This window comes from Manacus vitellinus, unplaced genomic scaffold (genome assembly GCF_001715985.3).
Source record: "Manacus vitellinus isolate BGI_N305 unplaced genomic scaffold, ASM171598v3 scaffold_0_pilon, whole genome shotgun sequence".
NCBI classification, from domain to species: Eukaryota; Metazoa; Chordata; class Aves; order Passeriformes; family Pipridae; genus Manacus; species Manacus vitellinus.
In genome coordinates this window covers 32,779,181-32,803,705 of record NW_021938789.1, presented here as the reverse complement: position 1 = coordinate 32,803,705, position 24,525 = coordinate 32,779,181, and the positions used below count along the sequence as shown (strand labels likewise).

Genomic DNA, 24,525 nt, shown 5'->3' with positions numbered 1-24,525 from the left:
ATGAGTTTATGCCTCTTTCCTGGAAAGATATTAAGCTGTTCTCTGTTCCTTCGTAGCTAGCATACCTCCTGGGTCATACACCTTCCCCAGGTAGGATACAGCTACCAGGAAATGAAGTTAGGTTCCTGATAGGCTTAATAAGCCATACAGGAACATCAGGAATGTCATGGTCACAGTAACAGTACTTCTGTTTGATTTTCCTAGCACAAGCTGATTTGGCCTCCAGACAAAGAGCTTTCTGGAGAGTACCTTTACTGCTGCAGTTAACCACACTGAAAGTGGAGTGTGAGTGCTCTTGATTTTGAGAGGAAGTGTTGCAGCTGCTTGGTGAAAAAACTGAAATAACAGTACAGTAATGGCTCCATACTGGTAACATTTTAGCACTGTCCTTGGTATTCTAAGAGTACTCATGATCATGACAGTGTAAGATTTTGTAGGGCTGTGCATGGAGACCACTAATCCCACTGCAGCAGTTTCGAAGCTTGTTCAAAACAGCAGAGCAGCCACAGAGTGAATTAGCACTAAATGCAATTAACATAGCATGGGCTTCTGGTGCTCAGTGTTTTAATGTGAGTCAGAGCTAGTGATGAACGTCACTGACCAGCTCCTACAGTGACTTCGTAGACTTACAAGACACTGATTTTCCTCATGCTCCTTAAGACATAGGAGAACAGCCCATGTTGGTCCTCTGCCAGACACAGAATCTAGCACACCTTACTAAAACTCGCATAGTCTTCTTAGGTAGAAACATACATAACTTCTTGTCTTGGATCATTCATTTTAGATATAGAGGGGCATAGGTTCCTCTTTAATGTGCTAAAGAAGTTTTTGTACTTCAATCAAAAGACTGAATTTGCTTCTCTTGTGTCTCACCAGTGAGATGCAATCAAGGTTAAAGAAAATAAAACAATTCAAAAGTCATTAATAGGGAAAAAAAATACAGTATTTTAGCATAACAAAAAAAATTCCAAATCAAAATCTACAGCAACATGGAACTCTCTTTAGCTACAATCCAAAGAAACTGAGTGGCACTGAGAATGCTCATCTTGTATGTCTACTCACTATACATAAGATGCATGAAAGCACTTAATACAGGAGCTTAAAGTGGATGGGTGGGGCAGGAATGTTCATCTAGTTTTAAATCACACTGTATGATGTGAATATATAAGCAGGTAATCACTTGAGGAAGCCTAAACACTCTATTAAGTCAAATGGACAGGAAGGGGAAAAACAAACAGGAATACAAGATCACACAGTAGGTTAATGAAAAGATGGAAACAAACTCCGGACCATTTTTACTACACAGATTGCCTCTCAAATGAAACTTTTTTTAAAACAAATACATGGATTGCTTCCAAGTGTGCCTTGGATTATTCATTTGACATCTTAATAAGTTTTTGTTCTGAATCTGCTTTATGAACATATTATTTTGGTTTTCTTTTATATCGAATATATTTTTGAAAACTGATGTTTGAAAAAAATCATATTAATTAAACCGAGCTCATGTCAGAAATTTCTAACTTTAATAAACAACTACAGAATGTATGAAAAGCATCGCTTCATACTTATTCTGTGTGAGCACTGTTAAAAAGTGAATTCTGGAGAAGATCCTATAAACAAAAGCAAATAAATGTGCTAGTGCTTGAGAAATTTATATACAAAATTCAGAAATTCAGATGCAAACTTATGCTGCCTTGTTTTTAAGACATTGATAGTTAACAGGCACTGAAGCTGCACTCTTAGCACTGAAATAATAAACAGATTTTGCATATTCTGGATGAGATGAAAAGAACTAACTGTGGAACAATTAAATGTCTAAAATATATGTCTATATATAAAACTGCTTAGAACAGAAGTCTTCCTGCAGGGAAAAAAGAATACATCCCATTGCCAACTTTCATAAGTAATTCAGATTATTTTCCAACCAACCTTCTCTCCACGAAGTTTTGCTCTAATCTGTTGACGTTCATTAAAGTTTTGTAGCCGGATCTGTCTCAATCTTGCCAAGTATTCCTAAGGCAAAGAAATGAAGTAAGTTTCAGCTATACGGAAACTATCTCCAGTATGGTTAACTTAAAACACATCAGATTCCACAAAAAAATAAGATGAGTGAACCAACCCCCACTACTGCTATCACCATATTAGCATTTACTAATCTCCAGAAAAAACTCTCATGTAAGGAAAATAAAGAAAATCAGAATGTATGCTTCCCTGTATTAACATATCGCTACATTTTATCATTGAAGGCTAGGAAAGGTTGTATTTGTCACAACATGATTAAGATAAAACAGTCACATCTATATGTACGCATATTCAAGAACCTTTCTGAGACAGACTAATGCAAACAACTATTATTTTGATTGTTTAAAAAACCAAAATAATCAAACACACCCAAACTTCAGAACTTTATACAGTAAATTACTTTCTAGGAATTTAGAAAGCCCTTTAATTTTGTTTCACAGATGGAACCATGCAGGGAAACTGGGCACAGTGAGGGTCAAAATATTGCTATTTGTGTGATGAGCAAAGTGGCAAACATGCGGCAAGCATACCTCTTCCTCCTTGTTTCTGGATTTCCTTCCTCTTGCAGAAACAGGCCTGCCTCCATAGGTATCTGCCACGTTTTGCAGTGTACCCTGTTTGCCATTTAATGGTATCAAATTTAAGGTGGCTGGGGCAGTGAAATTATCTGCTTTATCCAATAACTGTTCACTTATAAGAAACCAAATCCATGAACGATCTGCAGATGTTCTGGAGTTAACTGATAATGCCTTTTCATTTACATGACACATATGACAGCATTAACTAAAAATCCTGAGTAGCCAAAGAGAGAGACTAGAGCTTTCAGAATATAGTTACCTTCCCCCGCAATTCTGATCTTCCCATGCTATGTTAGAAAACCTAAATTGTGATGTGCATGAGTTTTTCTGTGTCTGGATTATACACATAAAAATGGTGGCACAGGGTTGGGATTTCTGCCACTGTTGAGACAAGCCTAAAATAAAGAGTGGAATCTTTATATGTTCTTAGATGAAGTTTTTTTCAGAATTATGCTTTTTTTAAAAAACATATTACGAGTTCCAAACTCGAAAATCTAATAAAGCACTTAAATACACCCATTACATCTAACAAGCTGTGTTGAATGCCTAGTACACATGCAGTGTGTATAGTCTTGGTTCACGTGATGTACTCTGCAACCTGTCACCCAAAGATTTCAACCTTTAAGGAAGTTCTATACAAAACAGTACAAGAATCATTTAACTCCAGGTTTCCTGCTTGGATTAACATCAAAAATACCTGAGTTATTTTGTTCATTATATGCCATAAACCAAAAATCCTTGAGTTGCTAGCTCAACATACAATAAAGACAGTAAGAATACACGTGATAGATCTTCTGCCTATAAAATGCCAGGGCTTTAGCTTTCTCTAGCTTAAATGTAGAGAACCATAGGAAAGTAAATACTCCAGTTAAGTTATTGATAGGGAGAACTGAATCCAAATGAATCAACAGCTCAAGGAAACAGCACATGTACTACTTTGGTTAAGTGACTGGGGGATCAGATAACAAATCAAAGGAACCATCTTGTGGATAAGAAGTTCCTATACATTCATGAGGGCTCCATGCATGCTGCTTTCAGTTTAAGCATTAAGTCATACAAAACAGAAAGGAATATTTTTCATATTCACCTTTTCAGAAAATATTTATTTTTATTTTTAACTTTTTAATGCATGTTCTTGAGCTTTGCAAAAGCTTACTGGCACTACTCAAGGAATTTCATTGTTCTTTGTTCTATTTTCATTACTAATGGAGATTTATATCACTGCTCTTGGACAAGAAAGAGACTGGAAGCAAGATTTTTGAGAACTGATTTTCTTTCTGTAGATTGTTAATTTTTACTCATCTGCCTACATTAATATTTTCAAAGATCAGGACGCATGTTTTGCAATGCCACACAGCTACAGTGAAGTAGCAAATTAGGTCAGCAGCTGTCTTACAAAAGAGATGTCTGAAAGCATCATCAACTCAACTACTGAATCAAGCTTTAGACTCTCAGTTGAAAATTAAAATTGACAGCAGTTATATTTAAACAGAAGCTGGGTAAATCAGTGCCACTCATTTGCCTTACAAGTCTTTATACGACAAAAGGCTGCCTATCAGCTGATGATTTCTCCTCTCAGATCAACATCGTCCAAACAACAGTCCCATCCCTATATGAGAAAAACTGCCAGCTAATCAAATTATTTTCCTGCACAAATAGAAGGAAGCTGCTGAGAACTTCTACCTTCAAGGGTGAGTCCAGTGCATGGATTTGGTACCTTGGCTTGAAGTTGTCAGTCTTAAACATCTGGGAGTTACTTTTTTAACTGTTCAGTAACCTCTCAGTTTTACTACAGGAGCCATCTAAGAATAAAATGTTTGGGCTCAATTGAACTCACTAGAGAAAACTGAGAAAAGTTAACCTGAATACTTGGGTATCCTGCACTAACTGATCACATTTATATCAATGCCATTGAAGTCAAGCACAAAATGGAAGCAGGTATTACTAAGGACTTGTCCAAGAAAAAACAGTCTTAACAAGAATTATTCATTTTTTCAAAATTATTTATTGGCCTTTAAGGTTTTAAAAATAGAATCATAGTTTTAGAGAGGAAGATTCCTAATTTAAAACATATATACTAATCTAAGGATACTTCACCATCAAAGCAGTGAATCAAAGTCTCTAAGAATTGTTTACTGTAAGTGAAATAATCTCTGACATTCAGACCTGGCTGTAAATCGTAACCTGATTATCAGGTATAACTCAGGAGATGCTTTTATATATATATATAATATATATAAAAATCTGCAGTTGTCTCATCTCACTGCAACTTCAGAACACTCAGCTTAATTTCAGCAGCTGACAGAGATATTGTCACTAGATTGTACATGAATAGTGTAGAAAAGCATTCAAAACAAAAAACTCTCCATGTTATGAAAACACAAAGTTCAACCACACAAAGTCCTAGTGCAGATGAATCATTTCCAATATATGTTTTAAACTTCCAAAAGGAATACTGAATTTAGAACAATAAGCATAAAGAACATCTTGTGACACTATCTACTACTTAATCCCTGAAGAAGGAAGGTTTTATAAAGGCCAACGTTGACAAATATGGATGACTTTATAACACCTTTTCAATCAGCAGAATGTATTCTCCTAAAATACACTACTTTGTCTGATCAGTAGCTGTATCAGTTTAATTAAACTTCATTTTACATTCAAGCTACTGTGTAACACATGAAGTTTAATTTTAACGAAGAGTCTAAAGCTATGAACAGAAAAAATGTAAATGAAGTTAGACACATGCAAACAAAGGTATTTTCCTCTGCTTATAAGTTTACAGTAATGAGAAATGTATTGCACAATTATTTTACTATTTGCACAAATTTACAATTGCACAAAACGTTTTACTAAAATTAGCAACAAAATGCAGAAAACTTACCTCCCATTCTCCTCTTTTTAATACTTAAAGAAATTATTTAGTCAGCATTTCATGGTTATGATGCTACTTCAAAGACTCGTAAAGCATGCTAATATACATAGGAAGACCAGATTTCATACCATGTGTCCCTGAGCTCTGGCTTTGTTCTCCATGGCTTCTCTCTTTCGTTGCCAGAATTCTTCGACTTGCTTTGCTCTATCTGTAGCTATCCATCCTTTTTGCCTGAGTAATTTCAACACAGCAAGATGAAAGTGTCTGAAATATGACACTCTGAACACACCCCCAATTTATTCTATCTAGAACACACACAGGAAAAAAAAGCAACTTTCTACGAGAAAGGCATCTTCAAAAAATGCCTTTCATTGGCCGAAATACAAGTCAGACTGCCACACAATGGAGTGTTGGTAAGTTAGAAGAACAACTATAAAAAATAAAACCAAGCCACTGTTTTCCTTCAAAATACTTGTCATCAAAACAAAAATGAACATCAAAACGTAATCTTGGTGTGTTTAATTCTGAAAGTGCCTCAGCTTGTTTCATTATTGTTATAATTCGTGAAAAAGAAGACTCCTTCAAGATTTCCCTTCAGACATGAGCAAGAACTCACACACGAGCCAATCAGGAAGGTAAATAGTGCAACAGCCTTTCAAGATTGTCCTATGTTTGGAGTAAGAGCTTTTACCACTTAGATAATTAGTATGGTGCTACTATTCTCAGTGTTCTGGCAACTCCCTTTGGGGAATCTTGGGAGATCTTTCATTTGCTTTCAAAGGTAGGAATTTTCCTACCTTAGAATCAGCCATAACAAGAAGGTTGGTTTTTGACAAGTTCCACCCCAGGTCAGGGACCTGCTTGGGTAGACAAGGTGGCTGTGTTTAAGTTACCATAACTGAGCATCCAGCAAGTCTATGAGTACATGCATAATATCGTTTTGTAAAGAAACCAGTTTCTGACAAATTGGTTAGAAGTGGACTCAGAGGAAGTTTTGTATTAAAAAAAAAAAACCAACACTGAGAAATGGTGTAAAATATTCTAACAAATGGTAAAATGATGTGGCCTTTCTGAGGTTCCCCTGGGCTCCTTTAAGTGAGGAGTATTGGGCGTTCAGAAACAGGCAGGAACTTGGAATAAACCAAGAGCAACAATACATCAGGCTGAGTCAGTTAAAGAAAGAGAAGTTTTGCAATACAGGAAGCTATTGCTACTCATTCATAAATTAATTATACATTAATTAAAATCCTTGCATTTTAATTTTTCTTCCCCCTACCCCCAAGTAACAAGGAAATGAAAATTCGTCCATGTGCTACAATTCACTAAAAGGAAGACAGAGATAAAACTACTTTAATACAATAAAGCAAATACTGCAGCTGCTCTGAAAAGGCAAGACAATCCACACAGGTGTTACTGATAAAGAATCAAACAATTGACAATCTTTGTATACACATACCTGACTCACTATAAGATATTCACTTGAGCTTTTAATTATGTATGAACTCAGTTGGTGGATAGTGAAATCTGTCCAAAATCCTGTCATGCAGCAGAAGTTTGTCACACAGCATGAAGCTTAGAGTGTTGGAGGAGAGGTGCTTCCCAAGCAAAACCAAACAAAGCCAAACCTATTTCTCTCAAACCAAATTCACAGGAAAAACTTATTTCAACTACATTTTATGATGTTTTTTCCCACTCTAAAGCTGTGTGACTTGTTTCACTAAACATTTAACCTAGAAGCTGCACTTCTGTCCAAAAGACAATTTTTAATGATTGTTGATGCTGAATATACTTAGCTTTACGTTAGTGGTAGTGTAATCAGAAAGACTGCAACTTGAAGATTTCTCAACTTCTTTAATATATGCTCTAAATTACCTCTCTTTAACATAGTTATTATTTAAATTCTTCATTTGAGCTAAACATCATGAATATTTATTTTGCATCCAGCTGAAAGAATAAAGTGTAGGACAGAAATACTGCTAGACTAGCTATCATAATAGAATTGCTTCTAGATAATAAAATACAAATTCTTAACACATTTAAAATGTTAAGAAACAGCATCTCAATTTAAGGCTAAAGGTAATCCAGTTTATAAACAGAAAAAAAAACAATCTCTCTCTGTTCTGAAATTTCTACACAGTATTTTCATTGAGTGCTTCCAAATTCATGTATTTAAGAAATACTGAATTGGTTTCTCTTTCTGATCGACATGTTATTCATAATTTGCAGCCCTCTGCTATAGTTTCTCTTGATTTTAATACATTTTGAAAAGTTTACCTGGGTGTAAACAAGTATCATTTAATATTGTCAAATGTACAAGGTAAACTGTTTCCTAACCTAGACAAGATTTGGGGATTGTGCATTTGTGCAAAGTATTGAGAATAAATAGAGGAGTATGGAAATACATATATTTAATTTACATTAAATTAAATTACATTACATTAAAATACAGCTGGTAAAATACACCTTCCAGTATTAGGTTGTGCCAGGAAGAATTTTAATTAGCTTAAATTACTATAGAGAAAATAAAATATACCTCGTAGCTTTCAAAATTGTACCATCAGTGTTAAACATGTTATGTTATTGCTGCAAATTTTAAAATAGTAAAGAATCTGTATAAGCAAATATATATTATATTAGAACATAAAACTGAATAAAATTAGTTAGAAGAACAAACATTTTCTTTGGTCCTTTCCTTCTCCTCACATTAACTCCACGTATTTCTTCCTCCATGGCATGGCTCTGCGGAGGTTCAAATAATGCAGGAGAAAATTTGTCCTTCTAGGAAGTTTAGTTAGTAATGCTCACGTACTGAACTTACAGAAAAACAATATTCTCCCATTCACTGGTCACAACTGCAAACACAGTTCTTTGGGCAATATTAACAGATATAAAGGAGAGCAAAGAAGTTTTGAAAAGGTATTTGAAAGAGTGAAATCATCAAAAAAAAAAATCAATACTTGTTTACAATCCTTTCATAGATAAAAATACTCAGTTTAGAGTAATTAGAATTAGATATTCTAATTTGATATCAGAATATCGAATTATAACCATTGTAACATCTGGCATTCACATCGCAATGAAGAAAGCTCCTAGAAGTTTTCCACTGATCGGTAAACAAGAGGTAACAATTCTGCGAGCATTCTAGACACTTTCCTATGCTACAGTGTCAAACTCTTGGGTGAAGAGAAGGCAGGAAGAGTGAGATGACAGCAGAAGGAAGCATCTTGTCAGGTAATGCAAAAAGCGGAACTATGAAAAAAGCAAAGGAGGAGGCTTATGTTGTTATCTGCAACCACATTAAGCCAAGAATTTTGTCTGAAATCTAGTTTAGCTACGTTTTCTTAGTAAACCATTTTTTCCACTATTGTAGAAGCCAAGGTCTCCATTGGTTCTAAAAGAGTTGTGGTCTGTGAGGGACTAACACACAAACAGACAGCACATTACCAATGGATAAAAGTGATTTTGAGACATGTCCAACTACTAAATGAAACCAGACAGAACAAAAATCTAACATGTAAGGACAGATTTATGGATTAGCATAGTCCAACCTGTTTGCACTGGCTTGTTTAGACACCTCCTTCAATCTTTTCACTTTTTTCCTAACTGCACCAAGATCAGGTAAATGGTGATGACCTGCAGGTCCCCTAGGAACTCCTGGACGTGTTCCAGGTGGAATTCCTCTGTAGATAAATATGTACAGTGACTTTCATTACTTTCATCTAAAGCAGACCACATGTAACTTCTAATGGAAGGTAGCCATACCTTTCAAGAACTTCTCGGTCTTGTAGTTTTGCCCTCAATTTGGCTTCCCTCTCTTCAGCTACTCTAACGTTTTCCTTTTGCTGTTGCATCTGGTCAAAAATAGCGTGATAGTGTTCATAGTGTCCTCTGGAAGACACAGGCAAAGGACCAACACCACCTCCGCCAACATAATACGGTGCCTGGAAACCAAAAAGGGTAGGGGGAAATCTCAAATATTGTTTTGAAGAAGCCCTTCCAATTTTCACTTCTTGAGCAGAATAACAGCATTAACATATTCTGCAGCAATTCTGAATTGGTCCTAGTTTTAACCCAGCCATGCCCCTATTTTAACAAACTACAAGATAGATGAATTAAAAGCTTATTTTTCTGTTAGCAGTCCAGAATAAAACACCATTTAACTTTCCTCTAATAACAGTCTAGTTAAACATGAGGCATCTGTCACACATTTTGGAAGTCACTGATAACAAATCCATTGAAATGTAAACAGAGATAATTTTACATGGTAAAAATCAAACTTTCAGCACAAAAAGCAATACAATAGCAACTGAAGTAGATTTATTTAAGAGTCCCCTTGCTACCAACCTATAATGTGAATTCATCACCAAAATTAAGATGCTTCCCTACTAAAGCTCAGATCATGAGAATATCTACCACAAGCTATTGCTTTATGTGAATTATCCCTGTCATTCTCAAAGAATTAGAATTCCTGCAGAATCTTTGTGTGAAAATAATGAAAAAATAACATTTCGAGCAGCTGCGTAGAGTAGTAGCCAAGGATGGATGCAGAAAATGTGAAAGGCAAAACAAGGTTAAGGTTGTCAGCACATGCATAAAAATGTTCCCTTTACACCTGGCAGAAGCAATCAAATAGCCCATGGTAGTGAATCTACAGAATTTGTTTTAACAATAGAGTCAATCTTCCTTCCAGAGTGCTCTGAATTATTTTAAATAAATTCAAACAGGTGAATGCAGATATGACAGGTTTAATATTGCCTATTTAGAAGTTCTTGAAGAGACTATATCTGACAATGGAATTAATCTCACATTCTGAGTTTCAGTTGCTCAATGCCCATCAACAGCTTCCCATAATCCAGATGACAAAGTACTAAATCAAGGATTTATCCAGGCATTCAAATATGTAGGTATACTGTTCATCTGAATAAAAATAACTAGACAAGATTACAGTTTCTGCAAATAGAAGGAGAAGTCTTGCTTTAGATACTATTCAGGATTTCACCTATCATTATTAGAGTTAGTTTTCAAAATCTAAAGAAATACTATGATCAATATCTGGGCAAATGCTATAAAGCAGGTGCTCATCAACAGTCTGCAGAACAGTTCCAGCCCCCACTAAAACCACAAACCCAAAGCCAAATCCTTGTCACCTCTTTCCTTACTTGCCCTCGGAAACAGGTGCCAGCAACCAAACCAAAAAGATAACAGGACAGAATCATGCAGTGCATGACCCTGCTGTGCCTTCATAAGATGCTGTTTGGCTTGTGTCACTGGAAAGTTTGAGCCATGCTATTCAACAGTATTATCAGGGAGTTGCTGGATACGCTGCCCTCATGCTGGAGAAAGGAAAAGGATAATTAACTCAAGAATAACAGAATATGGAAACCTGGAGTGACGGTAAACAGTAAGATTTGTACTAAACAAACTTCTCCAATTTGGAGAAGACATTTCAATTATTTTTTCTGCCTGTCTGCCATGTTTTCCACCAGAGGCACTTAGTGAAAACAGGCACAGGCACTGGACCTCAGTTTCCCTTGGTAACTGAGAATACTGATAACATGCAGCTGAAGCTATAATAGAACACTTTGTATGTTTGCAGTAAAACTCTCAAAGTTTATCAGAAATATTGTGTTCAGGAATATATGCATCTCTCATCCAAACATGATGATGAATGCATATTGTGTTGTATGGAAGCTTGTATCGGCGCCTGCCAGTTTGATCTTGTGAGAGAGAGAAGAACTGCATAAGGACCAAACTATATTTTTTGATTTTTTTTCATTAAATCAGCACCCAGTAGTTTTGAAAGTCTGGTATGCCTAAATTTGCTTTTTTGTTTAAGCTTTATATGATGTGTGGCACACATCCAAAGACGATGTCTATTTGGAAGTGAAATATTTAATAAGCAGTTACTAAAACTTGGTCAGTGTTTGTATATTCCTCATTTCTGTACAAGGAACAGTAATAAAACCTCTCTTCACTTTGACTATACTGCTCAGTCAGAGCTTGCTTACAAAAACCCTACTAAACATGTTTATAGCGAGTATTTTTGTAAGACTCACTACACCACCACAATGAATAGCAGTGTTTCAGTCCACTTTTTATTGTCAGATAGCTTTAGACTACAGCACTACTCAAATTCCTGCATTGGCTCTGTCTGATGAAAGTAGCCAGACCTTTGTATTAACCTAATTTCATGAGACTACTTCCCAAGACAGTTATGTTTCCATGAGATTATGACACACACAAATACGCAAAAAGCAGCTGTCATAGGAATCAAATTAAATTATGCAGGACATGAATGGCTGAACAGTGCACTGCATTCAGAAAAAAATTAGATCTATTCAGGATTTTTTTTATCCTCCCTCCAAACATCTTACCAATATATGTAAACATTTATGTTGCCAAATAACAAGGAATGCTTAGGAGCAGGTGTTTAATAATGTGAAAGAGGTCCATTATTATATAATGAGAACCTGGAAACAAAAAAATTCAAGAACAAACTCGAATGTGAAAGAAGCTGTTCATGCATAGATTCAGCAAAGGAAAAGGAGCAAAAGCAGGTGTGGCAATAAAAAAGTGGTGCATGGAAACCATTACTGGCAGAAGGAGAAGAGATTCAGAAATTTAGTAAGCATTAAAAATGAAAATTGCACATAACCTCCAAAAGGCCAGGGGAGGAACTGTTAAAGTTTCTCTTAAATTATCTATAGATTATTAATGGGTAAGAGTTATCCTCCAAGAGCAGATCTTTCTGAAAAGACAAGACCATGCCAGATAATCAAAGGTAGGGGAAACAGACTACACCACATTTCTGCATCTGCTGCCAACCTTAACACCACTTCCACCTGAACCAAGCACATTCCTCCATCCTTGTTCCCTGGCTCTGTTTATTCGTTCCATCTGAAGGAGAAAACAATACAGGAAAACAAAATTCAAGGAACCACTAAATAAAAATTGAACTTCACTATTAACACATTTTAAACATATTTTACCCTTTCTTTTTCCAATCTTCTCGTTTCATCTGCCTTCAGTAAACTGATCTGAAATACGTAAGGATTAAACGTGTTTAGTAACTGGGAAATCAAACTACTACATATTCTTACACAACACACCACACCACAAGGTATTTCATTAAAATTACTATAGGGGAATAACGAAAAGTCTCAAGAATCTCGTCTACCTGCTCTCTCTGGCGTCTTTCTTTTTCAGGCAATTCTAACCTTTTCTTTTTTGAAGGTTCCTGAAAAATAAGCATATAATTTGGTATTTATTACTGAGCCATTACTCTGTCAAGTCTCTGTCAAGATGGGTTATTGCTCCAATAGCAGGTCTATATCCATGAAGATTAAAAAGAAAATAAAGATCACTGCTATATGTTTGAGAAAAAAGATAAGGAGGAAAGGTTTGAAGGTTGTATTTTGTCATTCTTGCTTTGGACTTAGATTTTGCTTAGTTTGAAAATTAACAGATGATTTTATGATACCTCAAACATTTTACTCCTTTCTTCTAGGAGCTGGAAAGGTCTGCATAAAAGGTGAAACTTCAAATTAGACAGCATGATGCAAGAATGAGAGAAAAATTCTAATCAGAAAAAAAATCTTAAACCCACAACTGAGTGTACACAAAATGGGGCTTAAAATACTTGCTTATTCAAGAGGTTTTAAGTAAAAAGCACTGCTAGGAACTAGGGGTAAATGCTATTGTACTTGTTCATCCTGTACTAAAAGTTCTGTCTCAAAAGCAGAAGGCAATAATTTTTAAATCTGTTTTCTCTTAATTTTTCTTCTCTGGTGGTATCACTCTGCATTACAACCTTTTCTTAGTAAGTCTTTGAGGGTGCCTGGATATTAAGAGTCTCTTATTTGGAGAAAAGATGTGTTAGGTTATCCTAGGGCTCTTTTGCTTGGTTCTTCACTTGGTTCTGACTAACCAAAGTTCCTGTTACATGTGGAACATGAGAACACAGCCACCACTGAATACCTGCTGAAGCAGAAGCTACACTTAAAAGCATGCAGCTTACTCCAATCTTCTCAAAAATGCGATGGTTACTTTTAAAGCTTTTGTTTCTTCTGACCATACTAGAACGCAGAAAGCTTCACAGTATTTTCTCTTGACAACCTACAATCCTGTCAAATGAGTACTTTAAAATCAAGAATGGTGGAAGTCAGAAACCTTCAGAGACTTGTAATATTGTAATGTTAATGTAAGACTACTAAACAAAAGAGATGATTGTTACATGCTCCTTTAAAAAGCCAGTTGACAGTTGCAAGCTCAGAACACCCTGGAACAACAAAGAGAATAAAATTTATATTACACTGTAGCCATTGTTTCTATGCTACATTTTATCCCTTATTACCAGGTTCAATTCGCACAAAGACTATATCTTAAAATTGCAGTGTTACTGACTCTACATGCAGGAAGAGTAGATACTTCCTCAGTCTCTTCCCTGCCATTTTAGGTCTCTAGGCAAGATGGATTGGGGTTGGCTGGTGAAACCGATTATAAAGAGCAGCAGATGGTTGTGCAACCACATCTTCAAACATATAAACCTCGTGATCTCATAAGGACGCACAAGAAGTCTGTGCCTTCCTGTCCTCTTGCTTGCAAATGTGCATCACAAGCCAACAAGGCTTGTGTGATCAATGAGCTTTTCTCTAAACCTCTCATAACTTTTGAGCCTCACAGATAATTTGTATCTCAAGGATAATTTTCTATCCAACTATCAAATTTAACAGATGGATAGAGATCTTAGTATTATGTTCCCTGAAGTGCCACGGGGAAAAGGAAAAAAAACCCAAACAAACCCCACAACAATATTACTTATTCAGAAGAAAATTTGAATTAGTTCTCCTTTGTTGAAATAGGAACTTCTTGTTTGCTAGTTGTTTGGCACGTGCATATAGTTCAATATTAGCTGTAACAAACATCTCCTGGCAATGTAGTAATTAAAGGAATAAAGAGAGAGAGAATAAAAGTTTTATATTGTAAGGAATACAGAGAAGACAACTGAAGGAAAGATCGAAAGTACTGTATGAAGGTATACAGAAGACTATTTCTCATCAGCTCATGGAATTAAATCCAGGAAACACCTCTTCCAATTACACAGTTTCTCTGGCTGACAAAACTTTGTAAAATAGCTAAAAAAAGTTTTAATGTTTTGAAAACTTGAGATTATTTTTGAATAAGGAAGAAAGATGCACAGATTCTTATCCAGAGTCAATAATTTTGGTATGTCTGACAGACTTACAATATTTCTAAGAGTGGTTAACACCAACAAAGCAAATGAAAACATGCAAATGTAATTCAGCAGTGAATTTAAAACCCAAACCTAAGGTAGCAGTCTACAGAAATCATCATATTAAAATCAACTAAACAACAAAAAGATCAATAATGAAGCAAGCCAAGCATTTAAGCTATTAATGCTACTTTCTCTGCAGGTGCATGTGTCCACATACCAAGACATTTTGAAAAAGAAGGCATAGAATTTTTTTAGCATTTAAATAAGGTATGAACAAAATAGTTCAATTTAACTAACTTAGTTTCTTACCTGTCTAGACTTAGTCAATGGCTTCTTCTCATTAGGCTTTTTAGGTGCACCACAAGACTTCCTGATAGTTAAAGGCACTCCATATTTTGCAGCAGGTTTGGTAATTTTTTGAGCTGGTGCAACTGAAGTCAGTGTTTGTTCTTGACCTGGTCTTTTAGCTGAAAAGAAAAAAAAACAAAACACCGCAACAACAAAACCTGTTTTACAGCTATCCAGGCTGGCCAGTGTGCCCTATTTCCCTCTCCAAAGGTCTCAGAGCAGCATAACTGGAGAAAAAAGGGTGAACTGTTAATACTTCATTCACATGAGCTGATGCATAACACCCAGCTGTCCAAAACACCTTGTCTGGTGAACTGAATTGGAAAACTGAAGTTTATTTCAGCTGCCATGCTTTATGATACAGTTGTCACTCACACACAGAAAAGTTTTCCTAATGGAATGGAGAGATAGGCCTGTCTCCACTAACAACACTGAACTGAAACCTGCAACACTACTGTCAGCAGCAAATGAGTTCTGGAAGAGCTTTAATGGCTTCCAGGGATATTGTTTTCCCTGCAGAGTTCCTGAAAATATGCCAGTATTGTGGATTTGATTCTGTGTTATCAGGGCTCTCTTACTACAGAATAGCAGGACAGCAAAACTATCATAAGACACCAGAGCACTTACCACAGCTTCAAGTAATTACAAGGAAATAAAATAATTGGGAAGGAAATCTAGGGAAAAAAATGGGTCAACTATTGCAGGAAAATGAAGTACGGTAAGATCATCTTGACAAAACTAACCACGATCTACTTTGCTACCAGTAGCAGAAATTCTACTGAATTGGACTGAAGTCAGGGCCTTATCTGAGAACCTCTAACGAAACCGCCCATATTTTTTGCAAGAAATGGTACTTCTCATTAGCCATTTGTCATTACTAAGGGGTAAAAATAAGGCACATGATCACAACATAAATTATTTCCAGTATTTGCAGTCTACATTGTCTCCTGAAATTTTGGAAGTGTAGCATACTGCAAGAGGAAAGAGTACACTTCAAATTTTACAGGACCATAGTTTGTATTTGCATCATTTGTACTCTACATACATCCAGCTGCTGAGGGGAGGAGGGTAAATTGCTTCCTCTCTCTTTTTTCCTGAAAATTCTACAATCAGGTGTAAGAGCACACAACAAAAACAAACAAAAAAACAAACAAATAAAAAAGTAAAAGAACAAAGCTACATACTGTCTTGCCAGAGCTGAAGGCAAAGCACTTTACAGATCCACTTACCTGGTGCAGCATGTGGTCCAAACTTCTGGAAAATTTTGTGGTTGAATTCTTCTGCAATAAGCTAAACAAAAAGTTGAAGAGTTAGCCATCAGCATTTATGACTGAAGCTAGAAAGAACATATTTTCAGAGAAGTTTGCCATTCTCAGTAAGCATCTAACTAGAAGTATTTACCAAAACTTAAATGAATACTCAACTTCGTGTTCAATTTTCAACTTTATGTATTCTACTTAGTATCACTAATATGAATATGAGGTTGGACTCAGTATTTGCAAGCATTTTTGGCATAATTACTCAAATAATTTAAAAAAGCAACTCAGTCTGACTTCTGGGTGACAAATGTTATCTCATTTACAAACTAGCTAAGAATCTAGAAGAAAGTTAATGTGAGCATTAACATAGCTTTATGCATAATTTATTTTAGATTTCTGCCTAGATGCCACAGTTAAATTTCTCATACAGCTTGTGTCAAGTGTTCGCAGCTTTCAACTTTCACTGTCCTTTTCAAGATGGGAAGATGAATACATATGTGGGTATCTACAAACAACATATATGGCATGCTGTCTGGCATATCGAATTAGCATAATAAAATATGGAAAACAGCCTTACTGGAGTGAAAAATCTGAGTCTAGACAAAGAACATTCAAACATTAATAGGCCGTCATTTTAAATACTGCAGGTGGTTCTGAACCCAACACCTCAAGAACCACATAGTAGAAATGAAAAAGATTAAAGGAAGAGCAGCAAGAGTAAGTGCAAAGTGTCAGTTAAGGAACAGTTTTTATAGATTCTTGAACTATCTAGATTACTTTGACTTGTTTAGAGACTACCAGTCAGTTACAATGGATGTTGAGGAGTTAAAACCTCAAAACCAAACCAAAACAAGAACCAATGTGCAGAACTTACGACTCCGCACATGATGGCAGAAAAAGTTTTTAACCTGTACAGTCTGGCATCAAAGATTCTGTAAGCAAGAAGTCACACATGAGAACAGTTTCCTACTAATGGTATTTCATTGATCTTAAAGCTTTTATTTGAGTGGTAAGCTGTAACATCTGAAGCATGATGTTTCCATGATTACACAGTTACTGACAGAAAAGAAACTTGACTCTTCAGTACCTTCCAAAGAGCCCCTCCTTTTTAAAAACAACTATGCTAATTTAGATTCACTCTTTACTGCAACTTAGTAACTATGAAGATTACAAAAGAATTTACATAAAACTGGAAGACTGATTTCCTAACATATAAGAGTAGGGTTTCAGCAATAGTTGCAACACGTTGAAGATGTCAGCTACGAAATAACTCTTAAGCTTAGACTAAGTAAAACAGAGGACAACAGCATTAGCCATGGATGATACTGAAAGAAAATAAGTATTACAGCTGTGTCAGAGAATACACTGACATTGTCACAGAACATAATGACCACCTCCAGCTGAATATGTAAAAGGTGCTTTCTGTGTGATTTGGGGGTTTTTTGTGGGTTTTTGTGGTGTGGGGTTTTTTTGTTGTTGTTTTTTGGTGGGGGTTTTTTGTGGGTTTTTTTTGTTTGGTTTTTGGTGTTTTGTTTGGTTGGTTTTTGTTTTTTGTTTGTTTGTTGTTGCTTTTAAGACTGGATAGCACCTCTAAGTCAAACATGTCAAAGATACAGGTGGAAATATTGTGCACAAGTATTCATACTCTATCTAGGACAAATTAGTATCACCATCTGTTGACAGAGGCAGTCAATTAGTAATTATACTTTGACTAACTACAAATAAAAATTTCATATCCATTCTAACAACTGGAAACAAAATCAGATCAAACTACTCTTGTTGCAAATATTAGAACAAACTTATCTGTTATGATTTCTGAATCTCACCTTTCACTGAAACTTTAATCTGAACTATTATTAGTTGAAAGTCTATTTGAAGACAATAGAAATTCCAGTTATGTATGGCCTCTCATGACATTTCTTTAGTTGTAAGAATCCATTAGAATTCTTTATATTGCATTTCCTCCATGTCCTTTCTCTGCCTATATTTACCTCATATCAGTACTATTCACATGTTAATCTTGATCTCTTTTGGTTAGATTTATAATAAAAGGACATTAATGGACATAAAATGATATCGATAGATTCTAAACAGAATAGCAAGCAACTTCTTTGAGGTTATATACACATGATACATTTAAATATCAAGAAATTTAAAGATTACTTTACGTAGCAATATTTCCTAGAACAGGCTCTCAGGCCATTCCAAATTCCAAACAAAAAATGGATTGAAGTAATTCCATACAGCAGTGAAGCTGAAATCATTGAGAGCACCATTTTATGAGAAGATACATATTTAAATAAATCAACATATCACTCACAATTCCTCACGATACAGAGATCCACACAAAACAATGCACTTCAGAAAATGATAATTTAGATTTACTCATGGAAACTACATAACACTTAATAATTTGAGACTTTTCTTTACAGTTCAGAGTAAAATTATTTTGTCCTTAACTGACTCTGTCTATAAGAGCTCTAAGTAATACCATTACTCCAAATTCCCATGTTGTATATTAACATCAGAATAAAGAAAAAGAAAAGTCCTATGATGTTTTAGAGAAGTTAGAATTAAAACAAACTCCATACCTCTGGTGTGAGAAATTTTTCAACCCGTTTGGCTATAAAGTTTTTCTCCAATATGGAGTTTACTGATGGTCTATTCCTAGGATTCCTTTTAAATAACTGTGACAGCAGATTACGTAGATCATAGGAGTAATGCACAGAAACAGGAGGAAATGGTCCAGAGATTATCTTCAGTACTAAGTTCTTCATGTTACCGGCTTCAAACTGTATGGCACAAGGAAGAAAACAGTTACTACATATTACTGACTGTGTGTCCACACGCATGGCTGCATATACAGATGATGAGGAAAACTAACAAAGCACCTTCCCTTGCCTCAACATACCAAAACATATTTTCAATGTCATCAACAGTTTACATCAGCAGTTAAAAATAATCTGTTGCCAAAATGACATATAAATAAGAAAAATAATTACATAATTATTTGCTCGATCTCCTCTTCCAAACATTTTCAACCACCACATGCCTTCTGCCCTTTTCAGCAAATCCACATTTCAAATGAAAGAATGTAAAGTATTCACAGTCCTTCAGCATGAAATCTGAAGGAACGCTCAGACTTCAATTTAAGCTCAGGAAACAGAGGGCACCATTTCAATTCATTTGTACAATAAAAAGAAAACAATACATATCATGCAGCTTACGGAAAACAACTTGTTGCCATCAACTCTCAGAAAGGCAACATTGTCAGCATTGTTGTCACATAAAAGACTAAGCAATAAGAAATTACAAAAGCTTGAAATGAAATTAAACCCTCATCCCTTGGAAATTTTTTTCCATTTTCATATAGTTATGATCTTTTTCTTTTAATAAAAATAGCTACTAAAAAAACCCCAAAGAAGACGAAACCCACAAAAAAAATTCAAATCAAGACACAAAAAAGAAAAAAAAAGTTTTTCTTCCCTTCCTGACTGGAAATGGATGATAAAACGACACACACGCAAAGAGAGGAAGGGGAGGGAAGGCAACTCTTCCACCATGGGAGTCTTTTTCTAAGCATTATTCCTGTTCTAAACAGAAATACATTAATTCATTTGCACAAAAACTGAGAGTCCAAATTCAGACTTTCAGTGAAGTCAAGCATTTTGAAAAAAAGAAACACTGTTGCTGGTATCCTTTGTTACAACACCTAACAATTTTTTCAGCTGACACAATTCATTATTAACAAAAGTGCCAAGACTTCTGAGAGAATGGAACGAATCAAAACGCCAATGGAAAATGGTGGCCGGCACAGGAAGCGGAGATGAGAACGCTGAAGGTAATTTCCAAACAGTTATCACGAAAACCTTTCATCAGCTAAAACGCATCTATGCAACATCAGAAAAAATTTCTGTTTCAAATAACTGTTCTTTTATAGACACACCAAGTTTGTACTCACCGCATGTTTAAGTGTGCACATTTCATAGAGAACACAACCGAGGGCCCAGATATCACTAAATCAAAGAGAACATATCTTAACAATTAGTTCTAGGTGTAACATTGCCAAGTAAATTATATATGTGAAGTCTATCTTTGAAAAGGAAAAGGCTGTATTTTGAGTGTGTACAAGGTTCCCTGTATGGACTTCTTTGACCCCACAAAACCCCGAACAACAACAATAAAAAAAAAAAAATTCCACAACCAAAAATAAGGTCAACCTGAAAACCATACGAGGTTATTTTGGCTTCAGATTTAGAAATTTTCATCTGAACCACCGTAACCACAGAAATGAGACAAAATATGGAAAAAAAGTCTTTTTTTTTTAAGTATATACAGTAGCTGGAAGTTTTTGAATTTAACAAACAAAAAACCAAACAAAACTCACCACCTAATTCAGCAAATACATCTCTAAGTCAATTTTCTCTGTTTAACACTGACTCACCTTACCCTCACTCAGTACAGGATTACAGAATTTAGTTGCAATACCACTGGATAATAAATCCTACATAGAAGAAATTAAGGGGCAAGGTATTACAATAACTTTTATCTTTTAAGAAACCAATTGAAATTAGTATAGGGCATTCACAGAAATGAATGCAGTAGCTTAGTGCAGTGTAAGGGTAACTTGATAACAACCATTTTAATTACACCAGGGACACTGTTACCAGATACAGCCTACTGCCAGCAAGCGTGTAAGTGAGGTACCTGTAGGACTTTGTTATCTGGAGCAAGCTGAGACACCCATCTATGCATGTGCTTAGAGAATACAATTACTGTCTTTCATCATTAACAGTTTCACATTTGTAGTGCATAAATTAAGGCAGTAAAACAGACAGGCAAGAGTAGAGCCATAATTAAGAACACAGCTAGATCTAAAACTTCAAGCATTAAGCTAAGTCAACTCTGCATCACATTGCTTTGTACTGCAGACCTACTAAGGTCCCACTTGTACAGTGAGGCTCAGTATCTACTGAGGTAAGAGAAAGACTAACAGCTGTTCACTATCATAAGACTAGAACAGCTTTAGATTCCTAAAAGAACTGTTTTTCTTCTCCTTAAAAAAAATTACCTTTTATTATTGTAAGGCTTGTTCTGACATATTTCAGGCGATAAATAGTATGGTGTTCCTATGCAAGTGCGAGCCAACTCTGCAGTACTAAGAAAAAAATAAGAATGGATGTTAACTGGTTAACTCACATGAAGTACAGATTGTGTTTTCCTTGATCAAAGCGATACAGATTAAGTGAGAGAAAAAACAGTATCAAAAAGGATTTACCTGTTAAGAACTCTGGCGATTCCAAAATCTCCCAGCTGTATTGTTCCATCTTTGGTTAAAAATATATTCTTGATATAGAAATGTTAAGAAGTCTGTTAATTAAAATATTCATACAATTGCACACTTTTTGTTCTCTGTATGTTTTGGGAAAAAGAAAGTTTTCTACCATCAATCCCTCTTAAGTCACTGGTAGTAGTGTTACTGACTACTGTGGAACACCAGACTTATTCTAGTCCTACTTCATTAAAATCAGAAAATAATACTACACATTCTCAAGTATAACCTTTCCTGTCCCCACACAAATATATGAGTAACACTCAGGTAGCTTCATCAGATAGCCTCATCGGCTTGTAAAAATATCATATAAACCTCCTGCAGACGATTCTGAAAAAGTGTTTCCAGTATTAGAAATGTTTACATAAAATGACTGTTTTCCATAATTTGCCAACTTACACTAGCAAGATATGAATTTAATCACTTTGGAAGTAAATTCAGCTGAAAACCAGTGACCTACATACCTGTGACTTTATGTCCCGATGCAAGATTTTTCTATCATGTATGTGTTTTAGTGCTAAACAAATCTGTACAAACCAATCCAGAATCTATGCATAAAAGAAAATGCAACATCAGCATCGCCATTGATCTGAAAGCTTCCCCACTTACAAGACACTATCAAATCAGTTCTTTAATTATAACTCCAGATTTTACCCTCCTCCCCCAAATGTCTTAATTTATGCTATAGAACAATTAAAAATTTAAAAGTACTGTCACCATTATGCAAACCTTTTAATGAAAGATGCTTATTACCCAAATTTGATATTAATCTTGAGATTACGATTTGCATTATATACTATACATGCAACAGAAGTACACAATGTGAATTTCATTGGCTAAAATGCCTAAGATGTGGAACTTGCAAGTTAAAACATTGTACTTTTGCTGTAACCAATATGGCAAACCTTGCAGTCAGTTAATTGACCAAGGGTCCTAGAAAGTCACACTGATATTCACAGAAATACTTATTCTATCATATAGTAATTTTCTGTATCTTACCTTAGAAAGAAATATAGTACAAAGTAGATTTCTATGAGAAAAGCAACAAGCATCTAACTAGAAGATTATAAACAAGCCAACAAAGCCTATTTAAAAAAAAAATTGGCAAAAATCGCAATTTAAGGAGTGACTAATGACAAGAACTTTTCTATGTGAATAATGGTTTCACATTCCTAACTTAGAAGGATGTAACATGACAAAATTACAGTATAATTCAAGGCTTAATTCTCACTTTTCAAGCTTATTGTAAAAGTGAAGTCAAATTAGAAAAATGAAAAGTTTTTCAAATTATATCCAAAATGTTTCATGAATACCCTATTCTAAATACCATTAGTAGACCTAATAAATTATTAAGCCTTTCCAATCACAGGTAAATTGAGATCCTACTGGGTGAAGACAAAAGGGCATAGAAACAATTTATAAACAAAGAAACATATGTCGGTTCTAACAAAAAACCACCCTGACCCTACATAATCTATTTTCAGCTAGTTTAATCAAATCTCTACATAAAATCCTCTCATTTATTCCGAACTCTCCCACTTCTCTTCTACTAAAATGACTTTATAACCAGTTTTGTGGAAAAAGAAAATTTGCTGGTATATTTCCAATATAAAATTAAATTTCTGTCAACAGGAAAATAAACTTTTGAACAATGCCAACTTCATATTTCCATATTCCATATTGTTATACTTACAAAGTATGCTATTTTATACTTCTAATACATGACAATCAGTATTATGATACAAAAATCATAAGCTCTACTTCAAAGGTTTAAAAATATCCATGTTGTCCTTCAGTATTTTTCATTTCTCGAATCTGGTTTACTTCACAAAAGATCCAACCTGTTTAAAAGCATCTTATACATACAGACAAGATTCCAAGTAAGATACCCATGACTCCCAGGACTATGTTTTCTTTCTGGTTTTCCTTTTTGGCAAGGGTGAGGGGTGTTTGTGTTTTGTTTGTTTCAGTTTGGTTTTGGTTTTTTTTAAAGATACTACTGTGACCGATGGCAACAAGAATGACAATTTGAGCAACCACACCTACAAAGTGAGCCAAAATAATTTAAAATTCATGAAAAAGTATCCTGCAACAAAACACTATAGCAGTAGTTTGCTGTTACCTGATCTTCAGAGAATAATACTCCTTTCTGGGCATTTATCTTTTTAAATAGGTCTCCTCCTTCACAATAATCCATCACTATGTAGAGACAGCCATTTTCTGTAAAATAAAACAAAGAATTTAAAAAAGACAAATAAAAGACCCATATTTATATAACTTTCTGAATATCTTCACTACAGTCACAGAAAACACAACAAAAACCCCCAACTTTTTCGCATGCAGCTTCAGATATAATTTATTAGTCCATAAATATTATTATTATTTTGAGTTTCACAACCTACGTTTCCCATTTTTGGTAACATCAGACCACTTTGAGATCCAGAGAGAAAAAAAATTACATCTGCTGAACCAATGCCCTGAAATGGCATTCAAAACTACCATGAAATTATAGGTGTCACTTTATGAACGCAATATAAAATCATCTTCAAACTGCTTTCAAACATCCCATAGGTCCCCTACCCTAAAAATAGAGATCTTAAGTTCTAATTTAGGTAGTTGCCTCTATTTGCCTTGCTCTTTTTTGGAGTATTACCTGGGCTAGGCATTACTCTAAGTGCAAGAACATGAAAATCATCAGCTCTCATAAAACATGCAGATCATTTCAAAGCCTGAAGAACAGTAACAAAACTCCCAGTAGACAATGAGAGATGGAAACAATTATTTTCTCATTTTTCAATGGAATTTGGGGAGACTTCAAAAAATCCTATGCAAGTTTCCAATAGGAGATACGATGATATATATTTCATTCAAAGTTA

At 35.1% G+C, this 24,525-nt stretch overlaps 1 protein-coding gene across 8 annotated transcripts in view; it reads right to left on the bottom strand.

The window, feature by feature from the left end:
* The window catches only part of NEK1 (NIMA related kinase 1), a 46,509-nt gene that overhangs the window by 17,288 nt on the left and 4,696 nt on the right, over nt 1-24,525 (bottom strand). For 3 of the 8 annotated variants that reach the window (XM_018070944.3, XM_029960513.1, XM_018070936.2), the window contains exons 4-19: nt 23,772-23,869; nt 22,114-22,197; nt 21,596-21,663; nt 21,389-21,475; nt 20,279-20,333; nt 18,909-19,109; nt 16,288-16,348; nt 15,020-15,177; nt 12,653-12,712; nt 12,465-12,512; nt 12,301-12,372; nt 9,238-9,416; nt 9,024-9,155; nt 5,604-5,706; nt 2,553-2,636; nt 1,930-2,013 (exon numbers count right to left, since the gene is read on the bottom strand). In XM_018070944.3, the coding sequence (XP_017926433.1) occupies nt 1,930-2,013; nt 2,553-2,636; nt 5,604-5,706; nt 9,024-9,155; nt 9,238-9,416; nt 12,301-12,372; nt 12,465-12,512; nt 12,653-12,712; nt 15,020-15,177; nt 16,288-16,348; nt 18,909-19,109; nt 20,279-20,333; nt 21,389-21,475; nt 21,596-21,663; nt 22,114-22,197; nt 23,772-23,869 (1,574 nt within the window). The remainder of the gene's footprint in view (nt 1-1,929; nt 2,014-2,552; nt 2,637-5,603; nt 5,707-9,023; nt 9,156-9,237; nt 9,417-12,300; nt 12,373-12,464; nt 12,513-12,652; nt 12,713-15,019; nt 15,178-16,287; nt 16,349-18,908; nt 19,110-20,278; nt 20,334-21,388; nt 21,476-21,595; nt 21,664-22,113; nt 22,198-23,771; nt 23,870-24,525) is intronic. The other 5 variants (XM_029960528.1, XM_029960531.1, XM_029960525.1 and 2 more) reach the window with 5 other exon arrangements.